Source organism: Echinops telfairi, unplaced genomic scaffold (genome assembly GCF_000313985.2).
Source record: "Echinops telfairi isolate 266 unplaced genomic scaffold, ASM31398v2 ScPeMD7_18;HRSCAF=68, whole genome shotgun sequence".
NCBI lineage: Eukaryota > Metazoa > Chordata > Mammalia > Afrosoricida > Tenrecidae > Echinops > Echinops telfairi.
This window is the reverse complement of record NW_022103915.1, coordinates 42,550,695-42,573,102: the sequence shown is the minus strand read 5'-3', so window position 1 is coordinate 42,573,102 and position 22,408 is coordinate 42,550,695. Positions and strand designations below refer to the sequence as shown.

Here is a 22,408-nt window from a genome sequence, read left to right as displayed (position 1 = left end):
TCTTTAGCTGCTAATCTAATTCTCAGGTCTTATCATTTAGGCTTTTCCTATGGTCAATTAGTGTTCCCAATAACTTCAATTCCTAAATCTCTCAGATATTGCTCATTTATCTTCCATTATTTACATTTCCAATCTTTTAAGTAGCTCACCCTCAAATAGATCTATCACTACTAATTCACCCAATAGCGATCTTATCTCTTTTGGATCTCTGAGGGAGTCACCTTCAAAATAATTTCTGACCAGGACATAGTGGTGTTTGTTATCACATGCAGGAAGATGAGAAATAGCATTTCCCCTGTGATTATCACTCCCATAACTGCCACCCCTCTCTTGGCCTCTTTGGCACCTCTCCTAGTTCGCCAACTAGACTGTCAGATTATTTAGACAGCTTTTCGATAGAACTTCATGAAGAGAAGCCGTCTGTCCTTCCTCCAACAGAGAAGGTAGTGACGTTCACAAAGCACTGCTAAGAGCGTGTGTAGGCAGTCAACCTGCCACTGCACCTTCAGAACGGTCTACAAAACTACCTTACTCTACTCGGAGGCTAACCAGAGTGTGGTTTCCAGCTAAATCAGGAGAAATATAAAAGACAAAGCACTTAGATAACCAAGTGAAGAGGTATAATTTTAGAGAGCAGGGAGGAAAGTTATTAGCGGCCAAACAAAATATGAAAGACTCAAAGACAGATCTTAATAGAAAAGAAGAAAATGTTCAACATCTTTTTAAACTTAAACTACAATAGCTGTGGAAAGCTACATATTTCACAATGTGAATACATACATACTCAACCACAGATTGGAGGTGGGGCAGACTGAAAAGTCAAGCTGTAAACACACAGGAGATGAAAACAACAGCCAGGGGGCAGTGCAAAAAGACTGTATACTTTCTACAGGCGAAGTGACAGAATCTTACCCGGGTGAACACCGTAAGCCACAATTACTTACATATGTGGTTGTTACCCAGGTAAGTCATCATCTCAACCTCCTCTTAGTTTATCCACTCCTCAGGTCTAGTTCCCACCTGTACCACTGCAGTGAAATGCAGGGAAGCTCTGGGATCACTGGAAGTTGTTTCATTGTCCCTTCTCTCCCATGTCCTACTCCCATACTGCCAAAATCAACCTCCATCTCCAATTTCCCACATCTAGGTCTCTACAGGAACCTCAAAGTTATCACATCAAAAATCAGTTCCTCAGCTTCTTTCCAAAACCTCCTCTCCCACCTCTTGTATCTTGTTCAAGCACCATACCCACCTAATTCTCTAAGCTATCCCAGACTCTCTAAGCTATCCCAGACTGCTTCCTTTCACTCTATGATTCACACCAATACTAAGAGGCCTCCATTGTCCTTAAGTGAATCTCAAATACCATCCCTCTCCTCTCCCTACTCTACTTCTAGACTTTGGTCTGGATCCCCCACAACTTTTCTAATTAATTTCTCTTTGCCTGCAGTCTAAGACCCCTACACAGATGGCCCTCTAACTGCCCCACTGCAATGACAACACAAATCTACTATTACTTCCCTGCTTAAAACCCTACAATTGTGATCCATGATCTGCAAGATCCCTTCAGGGTCTTGTCTGCATCTGTATCTGCAGCTGCCTACTTCCACTGCCCCTATTCGCCAATACACACACACTTAAAAATGCTGTAATAATACATTCAGGGAAATGCAAGAAGTGCCATAATAATAATAATAACACTGCTTGTATTTCCCTGAATATACCATGTTTAGGGATCCTTTGCTTCCTCTAATTCTCTTTTTCATTTCAAGCTATTGCAGACACCTGGAAAACACCTTTAAAGCCCTCCTTGACAATCTCTCGAAACCCCAGAGGGGCAGTTCTACCCTGTCCTATAGGATCACTATGAGTTAGAATTGACTCAGTGGCAGTGAGCTTGAATGAGTTTTGACTACCTCTACTTTTATTCATTCAATCGCCTCTCTACACCAGGAAGCCCTGGTGATTCTGATGGTCAATGTTGGAGTGCTAATACCAGGTTGGCCGTTCAAAATCAATACTGTTGACTGCCACAAAGACTTTCACAAGCTAAAACAAAACCAAATTCAATGCTATATATTCAAGTTTGACCCTATAACCCTTTTGGACAGGGTAGAACTACCCACTTGAGTTTCTGAGACTGTAACTCTTAACGGGAATAGAAAGCCTCATCTCTTTCCAAAAGAGCAGCTGCTGATTTCAAACTGCTGACCATGCCGTTAGCAGCCCAACACATAACCTCTACGCCACCAGGGCTCCTTTTCCAACCCTAGGAAGTCCCATGTAAGATCACTGTAAGACAATTCACTCAGTGTTGTGGTAGGTGCCATCAAGTAGGTCCCGACTCACAGTGGCCTGATGTACAACAGAATGAAACACTGCCCCCCGCCCCCATCCTGTACCAGCCTCACAATTGCTGCAGCCATAATTGTATTAATCCATCTCACTGAGGGTCTTCCTCCTTATTGCTGATCATCTTCTTTATCAAGCACCATGTCCTCTTTTCAAAAGGCTAATCTCTCCTAATATATTCAAAGTACATGAGACCAAATCTCTCCATTCTAACTTCTAAGGAACATTCTGCCTGTACTTTTTCCAATGCAGACTTGTTTGTTCTTCTGGTTGTCCGTGGAACTTTCAAAATTCTTTCCCAACATCCTAATTCAAATACATCAATTCTTCTCTGTTTGCTGTCCAACTTTCATATGCAAACAAAGCAAGTGAAAAGACCAAGATCTGGGTCAAGCACAGCTCAGTCTACAAAGTGACATCCTAGTTCTCTCCAACATCTTAAAAAGGTCTCGTACAGATTTGCCCAGTGCAATGCGTCGTCTGATTTCTTGACTGCTGGTTCCATACGCATTGATAGTGAGGGCAAGCAAAATGAAACCCTTACCCCATCAGTCCTTTCTCCGTTTACCTGGACGTTGTCTCTTGGTCCTGTTGTGAGGTTTGGGGTTTACTTTACAGTGAGTTGTAATCCATACTGAAGGCCGCAATTCTTGCTCCTCATCAAGTGCTTCAAGTCCTCTCACTTTCAGCATCCAAGGTTGTGTCCTCTTCATACTGAAGGTTGTTAATAAACCTTCCTCTCATGCTGACACGCAGCCCAGCTTCTTGGATTATTTGATCAGCATTCAAATTGAGTAAGTATGGTGAGAGGAAACAGCCCTGACATATACCTCTCCTGAGGTTAAGCCATGTAGCATTATTCCCTTGTTCTGTTCTGACGACTGCCTCGTCACTCTAAGGATCTCTGGTAGCACGGTGAGTTAAGCACCAGGGGGCTTTCCTTGCCTTGAACATTATTTCTATTTGTACACGGCTTCAAAACGTGTGCCAAAAAGTTCGGTTTATCTTTTAATTCCATTTTCCACAAGCTTTTTGACAACCTCCTTGCACACATCTGACATTTATCTGTTGCTTGCTTTACATGAATCTCTTCCCTATCAGAGTCTGAGTTCACTGACAGAGCAGGGCCTTGTCTTTTTCATCATCAAATATCAAAGAGTGCTTAAAAATGGTGAAATAAACATTATCTGGACTTAATTTAAGCAATGTCTTCACCAAGGAAACTTCATCTTATACCCAAAGAGTTGTTTTCAAAAGGAACATGTACAAATACCGAGCATAAAATCTACAGAGTTGAGAAAACTAAGGATTAACACAGGAGAACTTGGAGAACTCAAAATTCTAGGAAATCTTTCAAATGGATACACAGCAACAGAAGCCAAAGGAAAACATTTGCATAATGTGCTTCTGGCTCAGGACAGACACCTGACACATGAATGATGGAGAGCAGCATGCCAAAGCCTGCAAGTTCTTGTTCTTATTTTTCATCTGAAAAAACCACTTTGGAAAATGCATGCAACAAACCACCGACACCTTGACAACCATTTTGGACAATGGGCTGATCAACTTTAATGGTAGGATGAATCCATTCTAAAGTCCTTAGAAAGTGTTCATCAAAACAGCTGGTATTTTTCAAAGCTGGAACAATGTAACAACTGCCTCCGTTTACAAAAATTGGGGCTAAAGGGGGAAATGAATTATCCCAGATCCAATCAGTAGCTAAGCCGAAGACTGAAGGTGAATACAATGGCTCCTACTTTCAATGTCTACGACTACTCACTCCCCAATACGAGCCCTGCGATGAAGAAATTAGATGCTATAGTCTTTCATTTGGTTTAGTGTGTTTACAAATAAAGATAGAGCTGTTCTTCTTTCTTAATCCCAGGAGCCTCTAAATGGTAGCCAAATTTCATTTTAATGTTAAAAATGATATATAACTCATAAATTACTTTCATCTAGCACTCTTTTCTTCCTCAAACAGGTGTAAGAAGTGTCAAAGTATACGTTTCATGTATACCAAAGCAAAGGCTTTGTTAATAATGCTAAGGCCATAGCATGCCATCCTAAGTACATTGTAAATCATAATGCTCCCAGGTTTGTAAAAGCCAGCAATCACTTCACTGATATTTCATCAGACATACTACCATCTCTCTCAGTAATCTGTTTTACAGTGACAAGAAGAGAGAGCAAGCAAGGATAGCGATGAGTCCGCAACAGGCAGGACCGTCTTGATAGGAGAGCCTCTGAGTGGCAGGATCCAGCTGAAAGGATATTTAGGGCTCACAACCAGGCACTGTTGCTTCTACCGAACATTGTGGCATCACGTATCTTATAACAATATCCTCAAAACTAAACACTACTACTTATTTAGTGCTTAATAATTTGCCATGGCTAGGGATTGTTCTAAATATAATATATACATCTTCCCCAATCCTCACAAAATCCTTACAAGTATTGTATATCTGAGGAAAGTGAGGAAAAAATTCTAGAATTTCTATATGCAAAGAGCTTCGTGAGAAACCAAACTCCCTACCAGTAAGTCCATTTGGACTCACAGTGACCCTACAGGACAGAGGAGAGCTGCCCTAGAGGAAACTGCCCTTGGACTCTTTATGGACTAGAAAGCCTCATCTTTCTCTCAAAGAGTGGCTGACAGCTTTGAACTGTGGGCCTTGTAGTTAGCAGCCCAACATATAAACAACCACGCCACCAAGGCTGCTAAGAAGTGAAAATATGGAGGGAGAAAGAGGCACCAAGGCCGCTCCCACTACCATGACTCGAATTCTATCTTGCAAGACTGGCTAGACCAGAGGAGGTACACTGGTACAGATAGGAACTGAAAATACAGGGAATCCAGGACGGATGAGTCCTATTGGACCAGTGGTGTGAGTGGCAAAACAGGGAGGGTAAAGGGAGAATGGTAGGAAAGAGGGAACCGATTACATGGAACTGTGTGTGACCTCCTCCCTGGGGGACAGACAACCGAAAAGTGGATGAAGGGAGACGTCGGACAGGGCAAGATATGACAAAAGACCCATTTATAAACTATCAAGGGCTCATGCGGGAGGGGGGAGCGGGGAGGGAGGGGAAAATTGAGGACCTAATGTCGGGGGTTTAAATGGAGAGAAAATGTTTTGAGAAACGATGTACAAATGCGCTTTACACAATTGATGTGTGTATGGATTGGGATAACAGTTGTATGAGCCCCTAATAAAATGTTAAAAAAGAGGGGAAAAAATTAAAATAAATAAATAAAAATTTTAAAAAAGAGGCACCAAGGGAGGACCTGTTTAGAATTCTTCTTTCATAGCAGAGGCACAGCTTACTAGATTACATGTGTGTTTGCACTAGCTAGAACTTTGGTCAGAAAAACAAGCACAATAATTTTATTTAGATGGAATATTTATGGAGGGAGGTGGGAGAGACTATGGCCACCTGTCCCCAGACCCTATAGATCTCTTATAATCCTGCCCAAAATGATGGAACAAATACGTCACCAGTCTGTTGAATTCTAAAGTCCTTTCTCTTTCTATTCTATCATACTCCCTCCTCCTCTAAGTTCTTCCAGATTCTAAATCCTATGTAAAATGAAAAATGAATAGTACCTCTGCAAACTTAACTACCATCTAGAAAGTAAATTTCCTACAACCTAGGCAACAGCAGGCACTCCTTAGTCAACAGCTCCTATGTTAGGGGGCTCAAATATATTCTAAAATATCTTCACATATAAATGATAATAATCTTTGTTGGGGTAAGACTTATGAGAGGAAAAAAGGGGGGTCTCCTTCCAGAGAAGTTGTTTTATAAGAATAACAGATTTTTTGTATTATGCTAAATACTGGATTTAAAGACTAAATAATAGTCCAATGGCATCAACATTTTAAAGTTAATTTGTGAGCCAATATTTTAAGAGGGAGTTCATTTACTCATTCAACAATTTGTAGTGCAACAGCCTCATAGGTAGCAATGGGCTAGAGCCCACAGAGATGTGAAGGAGACAGTCCCTGCCTAAGAATGCTTAAAGCCTCGTTGAAAAAATCAGGTCAAATATGGGAGATGAAACCCCATTGAACACACCCCAAAAGGGGTGGGCTACAAAGCAGCAGAGAGAAAACAATGAGGCTATTCAAAAGCTGATAGGCACTTTAACTTATATCTTGAAGGATAGTGAAAATTGGCATTTGAGGCAGAGGAGCAAGAAATACATGAAGATCCAGAAACCAAGAAAGACGAGGGGCTAACAGATACTCTTTCAGAAAGGCAAACTGCTATATATACTAAAAATATTCACAAAGAACTAGATCATGATGGTACATTCCTACAGTGAAAAAGTGTATACACATTATCAAAATGCATGAGGCCGCTCTATATGTGCATTATATATGTAAGTAAAAAAACAAGGTACAGACAGTGTAAAAATATGCCATCATTTGTGTCTTTTAAGAAAACACAAGATATACACACACACACACACACACACACACACACACTACTATCCATGGAAGGAAACACAAGAAATATATAAATAGTGGATGCTTCTAAGGGGGAAAATATACTTATCACTGGCTAAGGACAGAGGTAAGCTGAAACGCAGGGATGATGCTCTATAGAGGCAGATGGACTAGATGAGATTCTGAACTATCAGGTAAAAAGACTGCATGCAAACACTTGAACAGGTTTTCTCAACAGCAACACAATTGATACTGACAGTCAAGAAGCGATGCCTTTTGAAGAGTTGCCCTGTGCATTACACAAGGTGTAGCAATATCCCTGGTCTCTGGGAATGTCTCTAGGCGTTGCCAAATGTCCTTTGGAAGACCAAATTCATGCCTGGTTGAGAATCACTGCTCAAGAGCCATAATGTTAACAGGTAACCTGTAAAGCTCTAGCACAACATTCCTGTATATTAACAGCAAATGAAACATACACTCGAGTGTGGGTCTGATGAATAGAATCAGATATTGTTTTTAAGTACCTTTCATACATCTTGAAGTAGTTAGTCTATTGTGCCAACCTGGCCGATAAACACATGTGGGGTTAACTGAAGGCCAGAGGGATAAATGGATCGGTGAGCCTCGCCATTCTAGTTCTTGGATCTCTTGCTTTCTGATGGTCAGACCAGGGTGCAGCTGCCTTAGCCAGTTCCCTGCTTCAGCTGGCAAAGCTCACTTCCTGCAAGACATCCCTGAGGAGAAGCCACATGGACCTACCCTGATGCAGCCCTGGGTGTTGGAGCAGCCATGTGGAGAACCCTGCCAGGGCTGAGATGCTTAAACATTCACTGATTCAGCTTTCCTCCTACAGTCGGCATCACTGCCTGTTTTGTGAGATGGAGGAGGACTTTGTGGATTGGTGTTGGACATATGGGCTAATGTTGGACTTGTGGGTTTGGGCAGCACTGGGTTGGGATGTTTTCTTGAGATGTTTTCTTGATGTGCACTTAACCTTTATATAAAACTCTCTCTTATACATGAGTATATGTGGATTTGTTTCTCTAAAGTACCCAGACTAATACACATCTGTCATAGCTTTTCAACATGTGGATAATGCAGGTCTCTTCCCAAATCTGAATGATTCCTTTTTAATCGTACAAGAGGCTTTTTAAAGGTTCCATATTTACCCCATCATAGATGTCCCTTTTCTGTATTTGCCAAGCACAAATAGGGAGGAGGGGAGGAATCCAGCAGGACCCTGATAGTGGGCCAAATCGCCTTGTAGGCTTCTCAATGATGTAATGATCCACTGGACTATCATTTCATGAGTTAGTAGAACACACCTCCCAAAAAAGCATCCAATCTCTAAATCCAAAACCTTCCATGATGCCAAGGAAGGTAACCATCCCACAGAAATCTAACAGGAAGATCATATTGTGGCTCAATTCCTTTTTTAAAAAAGGAATATAATTGCTGACCCAATGAGAACATAATCATGCGCATTAAGCTAATATTTCTTCTCTTAACTCCTAATGACTACACAAAGTGCAAGGCACTTCAAAAACCGTAAAAGATCTCATCCCCAATTTCAAACAGATTATAGAAAGGATTAGTTATAAAGCCAGAGAGGCCTTAACTAGATTCTACAAATCACAATTTTATTAAGCTTAATGCCATTTTTATCATACCACAATGAATAGAGAGGGAGGGGAAAAAACAAACAGACATCAAATAGGTTTGAATATTTTTTAAATACAGATCTAAAACTTTGGTTGGTTCTCCTTTGTCTTTTGCATTTCCCAAAGCCAGAAATCCAGTAATACCCTGGCAATCTTGGCCTCCTATTTTGAAGTCACTGATTCCTTCAACACGGCTGCAGTTGAAATGTTCTGGATTTCATTCTCGTGAAATCATGCTCTTCAAATTCTAGTATTGTGCCGACTACTTTGGCTTAGCTCTCAGCAGGTTGGCTCAGCAGGTTTGTGGAGGGGACCTCCAATGACCTCATTCTGCAACAAATACACCTGTAAGTCGCTATGAAGGTGCTTAAAAGTGTCCGCGGCGAAAAAAAGAAACTCACCATTCTAACTACTTCAGGGTAAGTCTGCTCTGTCAAACAGCCTCTGCTTATTGTAATGTAGTCCACCAGTTCATTAAGAGTGGAGCGCTTGTATTCTTTCATTTTAAGATCAGATAGCGTGTCCATGAAGTCAAAAATGACACAGCACTGCTGAAGTTTCTTTAGGAACAGTTCAGGCTGCTCTGAGGATGGAACGTCTAAGAAAAAAAAAGGAAATGGTGTAAGTCTGTCATCAAGATCTAAGTAACAGGAATTCTCTGTGACAGTTACTTCAAAAGCAAACTAAAAAAAAATAAGAATTCACACGACAACAGTGTTCTTTTTAACAGTTAACATATGGGGAGGTGGGGGATACCATGGCCACGACTTTATCTTTCAAAAGACTTTATCTTCAAAAACTAAATTATACCAACACAATTTACACCATTTGCTATTTCACATCCAAAGAAAAAGTGACCATAGTCCCAAGAGCCAATAGAGAGAGAACGCAAATTTTAACCAGGAACACCCCCCCAATGTCAACACCCAGGCCCCCAAAGCACTGAAAAAGGTCAAACTCCCTTTAAAAAGTGAAACCAGGAATTCCCACACTTAGTGGAAATTTGTTTACCAAAAAACTTTCAAAGCAGAAATGTCAGTCTATCCATTTGAATTCCAGGCCAACATCCTTGATACTTAAAGGTAGAAAGGGTGGGGGGTGGGGGGTCTGTGTGTGTGTGGGTGGGATGGGGCGTCCTCCCCTACGTGGGCTTCATCTCAATAAAGATTCTGTCAAAGAAACATGAGAAGTCAACAAAATGATGAAAAACCAACACTCAGAAAGAACGTACCAGTAAAGAGCATGCTCCACTTAAATCTACCCTCTTTTAACCCAGCTTCTTCCCTTAAAACTGCCATCCTTATTAATATGTTCACAGAAGAGACATCTGTTCTTTCCCCACAAACTTCAGGTCAGAATTTGGCTTGGTGTTATTTCTTTAAAAAAATCGTAGAGATTTCAGGTTAGTTGAAATTTCCCAGCTTGAAAAGAAATCGGATCTAAAGTTGGTCTTAAAATATACCAACTTCATTCCCCTACTGTATGCCAACCTCCCACCTCTAAACTGGCTTGAAGAGAGGGCACCAAAAAAAAAAAAAATGATGACCAGGGTAGATTCTGTGGTTTCCATCCAAAGTGATTAACTCATTAGTCCTCAGAATATACAGGGAGGTCAGCAGGTGGCATTATTATTCTCCACTCTTTGAAAGAAATTGAGAGACAATCGTTGAGATCTCACAATGAATGAGTTGTGGAGCTGGGCACAATGCCCAGGTCTCTAACCACACTACTGTGTCTCCTGTGTACTATATAAAGAGGGCTGTGCCAGCCTCCCACACTTTGCCAACTTCCACAGCGGCCTCAGGGCTTGGGCCACCTGCTCACAGGAGGTGAACAGCATCCACCTTGCTACCAGCAGCCACAGCAGAGAAGACAGAGCTCCGGGTGCCCACCCACAGGATCCATAGGGCTCCTCTGCACATATCCCACAACCCAAATGCCAGCCCATGTACCCGGGCCCTCATGAGTCATTTCCCTAAAGCATGGCTCACTTCAGGATAATCCTGAAAATGAATAGAGTACCCGGAAACCTTTCTCTTACCTCACATTAATCTTACTGTCAAAGACCTTAACACTGTTGTACATTACTACACGAAATGTCTCATCCCAGGCCCTTAGGCTTAATCCCTTTAAAAAGATCCAGCCTTAGACTGAAGAATGAAATTTGGTTAGACCATACTTTTGTATTGCCATCACTTAAGGCCTTTTATTAATAAAATTTAAAAGCTACTTATGAACATAACTGTACATCCTCAACAGGTGTCTAATTACATGGATACGACCTTCACAGTTTGTTGCTGAAATCTGAGTTCGATCTCCAACCCCAGACCTCAAAGCTGAGTGGGACTGTTGATGCTGCACAGGCAGTAAGAAAAACCCTACTAACATAACATTAATAAGAAGTTAAAATCCCGAAGAGTAATTCTTAATATAGTAATTTTACAAAGGCTTCAAGACCTAGTCTAGATACATGGAGAACTCCTTGAGTTGCAAAGCTCTCTAAAATGAAGGCTTTCCTTCCAAAAAGCAAACCATCATTAATTAAAGTAGCAACAATAACAATTAGTCCTTATGGTCACTGTACTAGTACTCAAGATAATCATAAATTTGAATGTTTTTAAATTCAGACAATTAACAGTGGGTTTCTTTGTAGTGTTAGGCAGCTGAAATGTATTCTTTATTTAATCAAATGGATGTAATACCATAGACACAAACCAGAGACATGAAGCACACTGACCACCTGCCCAATGGATGACAACAGCTTATTTTTACTCAGTATTAGGCCTTGTATTTGGTGTCCCTGGATGGTACATAGAGTTAGCATGCTCGGCTACTATGTAAAAAGAAGGAGGTTCAAACTCACCCAGAGGCTCCCTGGATGAAAGGCCATGGTGAACTACTCCCCAAAATACCCACCACTAAAACCCTACAGAGGAGCAGAGTTCTACTCTGACATGCAAGGAATTGCCACAGTGAGAGGTGACTCAATAGGAACTGCTTTTTATTGGATGTATTTATTGGATGGTCTTCGAGGTACTTTAGACATACCTCATTTACTCCTTATGACGACCCTGTGCAATAGAGAAAACTCTGTGCAGCATAAGAAAGCCACAACAGAGACTTCCAGTGACATGCCCAGAGTCAGTCAGCTAATATAATGTGGACTGGATATAAATCCAGGTCGACTGGCTCAACGTCAGACTCTTCACCACAGTGCTATACATGATCTCCCTCAAGGGTAGGGCTAACACATTCCAGAAAACAGGGTGTGTGCAAACAGAGATGAGGAAGATCATAGAAATAAGCATCTCCACCATGCCCTAGTTCATAAAATACTGGAATCCTTCTCTATCTCACCTCCGGCCCATTTCCCAGAAATTAAAACATATAGCAACAAGCTTTATCATTCATCACAGACAAATTCTTCCAACATGACCTCCATTCTTTACTTAAATTGTAAGGGGTCGGTTAAGACTGGCCTAAAACTAAGAGGGGGGTAAAAAGAATAGCACCATGTCTTATCACTAGTAATGGCGCGCGCGTGCGTGTGTGTGTGTGTGTGTGTGTGTGTGTGTGTGTGTGTGTGTGTGTGTGTGTGTAAGGGGGGGGGGGGTCTGGCTCGCTTTAGAACTGTTCTTTCAAAGCAGGGCACAGTTTCCACTCAACGCTTTTGTTCCTGGCCAGTCAGAACCCAAGGCACAAATTTCCCAGCGGACCTTCTCATTTCCAAATCTTCCATTACAACTTACTGAACCAAGCTCCAAGATAGTCCAGATAACTTCCCCATCTCTTCAATGGTGCATCATTGGTCTTCGAGCAAAAATGAATGAATTTTGTCAACATTTTCATCTATTCAGGAAGCTAATGGGCGTCCAGAACAAGGTTTGTCATCAATCGACATTTCACCTTTTTTGAAACAAGAAAACCACTCATACACTTGAATTTTTCCCATAGCACTGTCCTTGTAAGCTGTGTTCAACATCACAAGTTTCTGTGGCATTTTTCCCAAGGCAAAAAAAATTTCACAGCCACGTTCTTTTGTCTTAAATCAGCCATCACAAAACAAGGTTCAAGAGAAACTGCTTTCACGAAAAAATTCACTGCGACCAAAGAGAACCTTTCCATGCCACTGGGTGCACTAACTCAGAGAGAGTTGCTGGATGCTCACGGATGCCTACTATGCAAGCACACAGCAGAGGCTCTTTCCAGATTTGGTGGGTACCCCCTTGTACACTCTGCAATAGGATAGAAGTGATGTATGTTTTAAAAAACATATAGGAAAAGATTCCTAGAAAGTTGTTCACATACTCTTTGGTCACAGTGAATTTTTCATGAAAGCTGTTTCACTCAAACCTTGTTTTTGTGATGGCTGATTTCAGGAAACAGCGGGTGGTTGTGAAATTTTATTTCCTGCTCTGGAAAATGTGGCAGAAAACTGTTGTGATGTTGAACACAGCTTACAAGGATAGCGCTATGGGTAAAACTCATGTGTACAAGTGGTTTTCAAAAAAAAAAAAGTGGTTTTCTAGTTTCAAAAAAGGTGAAATGTCAATTGATGGAAAACCTCATTCTGGATGCCTGACAACTTCCAAACAGATGAAAATGTCGACGCTTGTGCATCGGAGTTGGTTCCACCAGGTTGGACTGGTAATCAAGCTTCCCACTTAGAGATTCTGAAAAGACAGTGTAACATGTTCCCGAGAATGCAGAGGGACATGAAAGGGCAGTGATTTGATGACATAAAAGAGGTGAAGAAAAAAATGAGGGAGGTGCTGTCAGCCACCCATACCGATGTTTGAAAAATGTTTTCAACAATGGAATCGCAGATTTGACAAAGTTTAAGTGTGGTGGAGAGTACTCTGAAGGTGATAAAGTTGTTTTGTAAAAAAATTTAAATACATAGCTTTTAAAAAATTCTGATTTTTGGGAGGGCAAACCCCTCATATATCTGGTTCACCTATTAAAGTCCACCTACTTACTAAAGTTTTTAGAACCAGGATCAGTACATATTAAATGTTAATTAAATCAGTAAACTCTACATATTGAATGCTCCTTTCCCACAGGTTTTCAACTTTAAATAAGAAATGTAGTGGCTAATGTGCTGAGCTGTGACCTGCATGGTCAGCAGCTTGAAACTACTAGCATCTCCCCGGGAGAAAGACTGGGCTTTCTACTCCCATAAACAGCCAGTGTCAGAAACCCCCAGGGGGTTGTTAGGAGTCAGCATTGACTCAATGTCAGAGGAAATAAAATAGCACTGACAAAAATGGGTAATGATTTAATAGAATATACCAAAATATAATACTCACATTAAACCTGATATATTGAATCTAATTTTATATATTAAGTTATGGAAATAAAATAGTACTCAACTAAAGGGAAAAATTTAATATAACATTTAATAGGATAATCACAATTTCCTAATATTAAGTATATTTACATTAAACCTAATAAATTGAATCTAATTAATTTAATATATTAAGTCTTTCCTCTTCACCAATACTAAAAATTGATGACCACTGGGAAAGTATATTAACCATTATCTACCAATTTGTTTAATTGTGGAGACTAGAGGGTTACTGTGATACCAGAAACTATCCCTCAGGTACTTCAAATACCAGCAGGACGGCTCACAGTGGACAGGTTTCAGAGATCTATCCAGACTACAGCAGGGTAAGAAGAAGAAAAAGGGAGACCACTTATGAAAACCTAGCCACTGAAACTGTAAGAATACCAGTGGGACCATGTCAAGTATAGTGCTGGCAGTGTTAGTCAATTCCAAGTCATAGTGACCCTGCATGGGATTTCTTGTATACTGTGACAGAAGCAGTTACCTTTATCTTTCTCCCACGGAGCCGACAGTGAATTTGAGGTTCCAACCTTAAGGTGCAGTCTAACACTTAAACAATGGTGCTATTAAGGATCAAAATACAATTGGAAAAGATACGCCTCCTCAAAATAAAGCTGACCCAAAGGTGAGCATGGAGCAAAGCTTTCAGGGGCTTCAAGGGTTGATGGGACAAGATTCAAAGCAAGCAGAAACAACTGCATATATCCAGTAGTAATCACAATGTGAAATGCACAAAGTCTAAATCTAGGGAAATTGGAAGCTGCCAAAAATTAGATGAGTCACGTGAAAACCAATATTCTATACTCTGTGAGCTGGAATTTTTATTAGGACAATCATAGGTGTGGCTTCCTCTGCGAGGAACCAAAAAGAACATTTCAAGATCTATCTCTAAGTGCACTGCTATCCATGGTGGGATAATATCCGTGGATCTAGAAAGACTAGTTAATATGAGTATCAGTCAAATGTATGTACCAATCACTAAAGCCAATGAAGAAATTAAAGCATTCTACCAACTCCTGAGGTCTGAAGTTGATCAAAGATGCAATTAATATGCAATATAATTACTGGTAATTGGCATGTGAAACTGGAAACAAAAATATGGCAATTGGAAAATTGATTATGGTGACAGAAACAATACTGGAAACCACATGGTAGAATTCTGAAAAGCCAGCAACTTATATTCAATGCACATGCCTTTTTGCAGCAACATAAAAGTGGCAACTATGCCCACGGACCTAACAGCAGCATGCACCTGAACTCGAAGCTCACTGCCATTGAGTCAATTCTGACTCCACGACTGTAACCAAATGGACTACATCTGTCCAACATCAGCAGAAAACACGACCAGGGGCAGATCCAATTTCTCATTTAGTTCAAGTTGAAGCTGAAGAAAATTAAAATAAGTCCACAAAAGCCCAATACAATTTTGAGTATAGCCCAACTGAATTTAGAAACCATCTAAATAAAAACCAGAATAGGTTTAATGCATTGAACACTAATGACCAAAGACCAGATGAGCTGTGGGATAACATCACACATGAAGAACACAAAAACTCATGAAAGCAAGGGGTGGGGAGGGGGGAATCAAAACAGATGTCAAAAGAGACTGAAACTTGCTCTTAAGCATAAAGACACTAAAGTGAATGGAAGAAATAATGCAGTAAAAGAGTCAAACAAAATTTTCAAGGGCAGCTAAAGAAGACAAAGTATTGTGATGAAATGTGAAATAGCCTGAAAAATCAAAAGAGAAGAATCAATCAGCATTTCACAAGCTGAAAGAGTGAAGGAAAAATCCAAACCAAAAGTTGCAATATTAAAGGGGAAAATGTTGACACATGGGTGCCGAAGAGGAAGCATCAAAAGAAAATGGAAGGAATATACACAGTTACTGAACCAAAAAGAAGTGATTGGTGTTCAACCATTTCAAAAGGTAGCAAGTGATCAAGAACCAATGGTATTGAAGACAGAAGTCCAATTGCTCACCCTAAAGTTCACAGCCCAGTGCAGCCCAAAGTGGGTAACCAGACCCATAAGCACATATGAGTCTGCAAGTATTTACCCCTCGGTTAACTCTCTCAAGAAAGAATCTCACCATTAAAAAAAAAAAAAATCACATAATTTTCAAGCATTTCAATGAATTGCGAGGTTTTTATTCTCCAAGATTATTTCATAAGAGGATAAAAATGGTCCATCTAGTTTCCGTTTATTTTGAGGATTAGCATCAATGCTTATCCAGTCCAAAGTACGATGGACTTGCAGCCATCTTAACAGTGCAAGATGTGGTTTTAAAACAAAACTAAAATGACTATACACACACTTACACACACACAAGAACATCAGAAAGTTCATGGGGAAAATTCCATTATTTTTAATCCACTTTTCCACTAATTTTTTGAAATGCCTTATCTATGATGTAATGTTAATTAAACTCAGTTATTTTACAATTTAGTGTTGACACCAACGTCATCATTAAACTTTAAAAAAAAAATTAATTACAGCAAGTTAACCTAAATTACAATATCAGCTAGAGATGCTATTTCTGAACTTCTGGTGGGAGTTTTAAATACGAGGCCTGAAGTTCCAGAGAGTGGCGCAGGACTGAGCACAGGGCATGGTGCTAAGCCCAAGAGTAAAAAAGCAGGTACTTTTATAATGAAGGTCATAATCCGAGCAATAAAATCCAATGATGAGATATATTACACTTACACCCCCTTCACTGTGGAGCCCTCCCACAATTTAACTAAAGGGCATTATTTAATTAATATAAATATAAATGTTAAGTCCACATATATTATTTAAAAACAAAAACACAAAATCACTGCCTTTGAGTCTACTCCAACTCATAGCAACCAAAAAAACCTAAACTCACTGCCACTGAGCAACAGAACTGGACCTGTGGGTTTCCAAGGCTAACTGTTTACGAGACTAGAAATCCTCATATTTCTTCCGAGGAACAGGTGGTGGCTTTGAACTGCTGACCTTGAAGTTAACGGCCCAATGCATAGCCACTACACCACCACCAGGGCTCCATACACACACACACACACACACACACACACTACCATCAAGTTGATTCTGACTGGGAGCAGACAGCCTCATTTTCCTCTCATGGAGTTTTTGAACCTCCAACCTTAAAGTTAGCAGCCAATGCCAAACCCACAGCATTACCAGGGCACCTATGTATGTATACTAGTATATGTAGTTTAAGTGTATGCATATTAATTCCAAAATAAAAGCTTGGATAAGAAAATCATAAAGGTTATTATTGTGGTCAATGTATGTGTCTGGGAAACATTTTCAGAGCAGAAAGGCATTTACAAACACAGAACAATGAGATTTGATCCTAGTTTGAGCTAGAATGTTTAGTCTTGGCCATAAACTGCCTCCAAGGATATGAGGACTCACTGAAACCTATTAATATGTACATATAGATAGATGGATGGATAGAGAGAGATAATGTGTGCTAATGATATAATCCTAACACAAACCTTTTTTATGAATTTAGATATAACCCATCCCTCTATATCCAGAGTGGTCACCTAGGGCTTAGGTAAACATGCCGACTAGGTTGTTCAAATATTTTCGTTGCAGGTGTTGACAATTTAACTGAGTTGTTGGCAGTGGTAGGGACCAGAGAGTCGGTTGGGGCTCAAAGCAGTGACCCTGCGTGTAACAGAACAGAGCACGGCCTGGTCCTGTGCCATCCTCACAACTGCGCTCACCTTTGAGGTCACTGCTGGAGCTGTGGTCAATCTGCCTCACTCAGGGCATTCCTCTTGTTTTCATAGCCCCTCCACTTTGCCAAGGATGATGCCCTTTTCCAAGGACTGATCTCTCCAGATAACACGTGAGACAAAACCTCACCGCCTTTGCTTCTAAAGAGCATTCTGGCTGTACTTCTTCCAGACAGACTTGTTTATTCTATTGGAAGTCCATGGAACTTTCCTAACTATGAGAAGGCTCCAAAAAGTTCACGGAAAAAGCCCATTGTCTCCCCCCACACACCCCTGAACTTCTGGAAGTCCTCTCATAAATAACTGGCTGCATCTCCCAATTAAGAAGCAAGATCAAATAAGATAACTAAGATTTGGCCTTAATAAATTTAATAAATGTGATAAAATTACAACTGGGCAACTTTGTCTACCATCTCAAAGTCATTCAGCTCTGTGTATCACAGGAACATTTACAACGTCAAATTTGTTTCAGCAAAATTAGAGATCTAGAGAAATACCACCCCATTCTGCCTTCCTTCAAGACAGCTGAGGTTACCCTCTTTTTAAAAAAAAATCATTGTATTGGGGGCTCTTACAGCTCTCATAACACTCCATACATCAACTGTGTCAAGTACATTTGTACATATGTTGCCATCATCATTTTCTAAACCGTTTACTTTCTATTGGAGCCCTTGAGAGGTTACCCTTTGCCTATTCACACTCATACTTGGTAGCTACCATGTAGCAGCTTGGCAATCTGGGGAGGTGTAGCTACACAGCAGTTAAGACAATGGGCTAACTACCTGGATCTACTCATGGTTTTGTCACTTCCTAGCTGGGAAATCCGTATGAATCTCCATGCTCATTTCTGCATACATAATTGGGGGCATAATGATATATTATCTACCATAAGACTGTACTTAAGGATTGAGTGAATAAAATTAAAGAGCACTTAGAATATATCTGGAATACCCCAGGTGTTCAATAAATTTTAGATGCTAAATTTTTTATTTGTTACTGTTGCTGAAAAGAACCACTGGATTTTGATATCCTTTAACAAAATTAATCTGAGAATTGTCACTACAACACAATAGCTTATTTCATACATGTCTTACCCAGTACTTGGCACATGGAAAAGATTCTCCAAAAAATGTCAACATGGAAGAAATTAACATAAATAGACAACATATTCAGGATTTTTCTCTCAATCCGTTTTTCTTATGTCCATCCAGTTGCGTAAGCCGTATTTGAAGAAAATAACACTGAGCTTGGGCTACCATTATCCAGATTACTTTCATATAAAGTGTAATTTGATTGGAGGAAGGGGAAAGACACTGACTCAATATGTTAAGTGATCAGCTTTCCATATCAGCAAAATGTCAAAATTCTGGAGGGTAAAGAGACTTAACATTTGAATGAAGGAATGACAGACCAACTGAGCATTTAGATAAAAAGCAAAAAATTATTTTATGAAGAGTAAATAATTCCTACCAGGACACGCCCAGTTCTAGCACATCCCCAGTGCTTCCTCCCAGCCAGTACCAAACCAGGAAACGCACAGGCATCGGGTCCATTCCACTCAGAGTGGGTTCCAGCAACCCTGAAACGCCAACTACCCCTCTGCGTTTCCAAGACTATACATCTTGATGGGTGTAGGAAACCTCATCTTTCTCTGGTGGAGTGGCTGATGGCTGTGAACTGCTGACCTTGGAGTTAACAGTCCAACACATAAACGACTATGCGGACCAGGGCTGCAGGTTTATGCAAGTGTGCAAAGCAAACAATGTTTGACAGCTTTGTTTTTCTCAAGTCTAAATTTTAAATTAGTATCAGATTTACTGATATTAAGACCTATAATATACTTATAAGTAGTAAAACAGATATTAATACTTATCAATGCTTATAAACACTAATAACCATATTTTATACTTTGAGCCATCTTTATAATATATTCATAACAAACATTATTAACTACTGTTATAAAGACATTAAGTACAGAACTACTCCAAACTATATCATAAATCTTCAATTTCCCTTCCCATACAACCTGTAACTGAAAGATCTATGGTTTTGCTAAAATTCTACAAAGTTATTAGTTTCCTGTTAGGTTTCAGGTTAAGTTTGAAAAAAATATCTGAGGGCATTTCATTTAGAACATAGATTCCCAAGCTTATCTGACCGACCAGCATTCTTAGAAAATAATTTTTTTTTCTTTTACTTAGTACGTCCCTGGAAACTTAAAACTTGTGATAAATTCAGGCTAAAGTGTAGGTATCTGCTTTTGCTGTCATCCTGGATCATTCCAGCACCAGTACCAGCACCAGCACTCCACTGAGGGTGGTATAGTATTCAACTTTGGGAAACACTAGTTTGGAATTCCTTCGCTCTCCATTCATTCCACAAATACTCCCCCTTCCCCTGCCCCCACCCCCCAACAAGCCAGGCACTGATCTAGACTCAAAAGATACATGGCTGAGCACAACCAAACAAAATTCTAGTGTTCATGAAGCTTACAAACTACAAGGGAAGATTAACTAAAAAGTCATACAAGTAAATAAATATACAAATAAAACAACCATAAGCACTATAGAAAAAAAGTATAGGGTATTAGAAGAACATATACTAAGATGGATGAAAATGAAATGGTATTTATTCTGTTCTGTAAATCTACATTGTAAAAAAGAAAGGAAAATTTACAGTCTGGATGGAAGCAAGGTAGCATAGAGAACTGAGAGCAGAAAAAATGCAATTGGATACCAAAACTGCATGTTCCAAGTACATAGAAAATTGAGACAAAAAAGGAAAAAATACCTATCATTGACTATATAGGTCAGGGCCCTTCCATGTGATTTCTCAATGAACCTCTGTAAAACTCGTAAGACAGGGATTAATATTCACATTTTATAGATATGAACAGAAGCTACAAAATACTTAGTTTTATTACTACAGTCAGTCACTAGGGCGTAGAAATAGCTTCATCACTTAGAACCAGAAGGTGTGAATTTTTACATCAAGATATATTAATATCTTTCTAGATATTAATTTGGACAGATATATGTGGCTGCCCACCCAGAATCCCCAAAGGCTGCGGTATTTTCACCACAAGCATAAACCCTGTGCTCAGGGCCCTGCCACACTTTAACATTGTGCCTTGCTTGCCAATAAAGTGATTGGCTCCCCTGGTTGTGTAGGGGCTCAGAGGTTACCTCTTCCAAGAAATATATTCATAGTATTACAAGAGCTTCACCCAGGCGATCACAAGTGGCTCCACCCAATGGCCTCATTATAGCAATGGAAATTTCAGTTATAAAATGGACACATTATTTTAAGCCTTTCCACCAAATACATCTATTCTAATGGCCCAGAATTATAATGCAAGCTTTTATCAACAGACCTAAAATGGAGGTGTGTGTGGGGGGGGGGGTGCCTTGATAAAAAGAACTAATATCTTATTCTGATGTTTTAATGGTTTATATTGTTCATGTGTACCACTAATCTACACTGAGCAATAGTTTTTGAACCACTTCCTGCTCCTTCTTAAAGTTCAAAGACTCAAAGAGTTATTAAGGATTACTTGCAGATGACAGTGTCTATAAAATATATAAAAGGGCCAAGTCAGCAAGATCAGGATGGACAGTTATGAATGGCATTCATATAGATCTCAGAAATTCTCATATTACATAACTCTAGAAAAACATGCCCCAGGCTATGTTATTATTTCAAACTTCTGATGAAACCAGATGTTTTAGCTATAGATTGTCATAATCGAGATGGGCTGGGAAATTTTCCTTTACAGTACACAAGCCTCACTGGTCTTTTTCAGAATCTATTCCCTTTCAAAATACCATAGTCTGACAGAAATTCTGCCCTTTTAGATGATATAATGTCAAAGGATGTGTATTAATGAATGAATAAACCAAAATAAACAAAAAGAGTCACAGAGGATGACTGGTGTTTAAAAACAAACACACATACACATTCTGAATAGCAACTTCCTGTTTCACAATAAATAGTTCTTTATGGAAATCTTAGATGAGTCATCTTTTCTGCTTCATATGTATGTAAAAACTTACCCTTTGAACTGGACATACCTTGCAGAGGGGTAGTGTGGAAGAGATGAGTCACTTAGGGTTCAGTATAGCAATAATGAAACCCACAACCTTCCTCTAGTTCTTCAACGCTTCCTCCCCGCAACTACCATGATCCCAATTCTGCCTTGCAAACCTGGTTAGACCAGAGGATGCACAGTGATACAGATGGGAACTGGAAACGCAGGGAATCTAGGACAGATGAACCCCTCAGGATCAGCGGTGACAGTGGCGATACCGGGAGGGAAGGGGGGTAGAAAGGGGGAATTGATCACAGGGATTTACATATAACCTCCTCTCCTGGGAATGGGCAGCAGAGGGGTGGGTGAAGGGAGACACCGGGCAGTGTAAGATAAGATATAATAATAATTTATAAATTATTAAGGGTTCATGGGGGAGTGGGGAGGGGAAAGGGAAAAAAGGAAAATGAGCTGATTCCAGGAACCCAAGAGGAAAGCGAATTTTGGGACTGATGAGGGCAACAAATGTATAGGTGTGCTTTACACACTTGATCTATGTATTGTGATGAATTGTATGAGCCCCAATAAAATGATTTTTAAAAAAACTTACCCTTTCATAGTACTGTACATATATTAACTCACTTAATCCTCTCCACACTAAGTAGGGGCACAATACTTGTGCTTTAAAAAAAAAAAAAAAACCTATAGGAAGAAGAGTCTCAGAGCTTTCCTAAATTGCCCTGGGTCACACCGTTACAAAGGTGCCCCAGTGGGCTTAAGCCTCAGGCAATCTGGCACCTGCACACTATACAGATAATATAAATTGATTTACT

At 39.9% G+C, this 22,408-nt stretch overlaps 1 protein-coding gene across 5 annotated transcripts in view; it reads right to left on the bottom strand.

The window, feature by feature from the left end:
* The window catches only part of PPP2R5E (protein phosphatase 2 regulatory subunit B'epsilon), a 158,823-nt gene that overhangs the window by 71,374 nt on the left and 65,041 nt on the right, over window positions 1-22,408 (bottom strand). For all 5 annotated transcript variants that reach the window (XM_045287806.1, XM_045287809.1, XM_004698643.2 and 2 more), the window contains one exon: window positions 8,866-9,062. In XM_045287806.1, coding sequence (XP_045143741.1) covers window positions 8,866-9,062 — 197 coding nt within the window. The remainder of the gene's footprint in view (window positions 1-8,865; window positions 9,063-22,408) is intronic.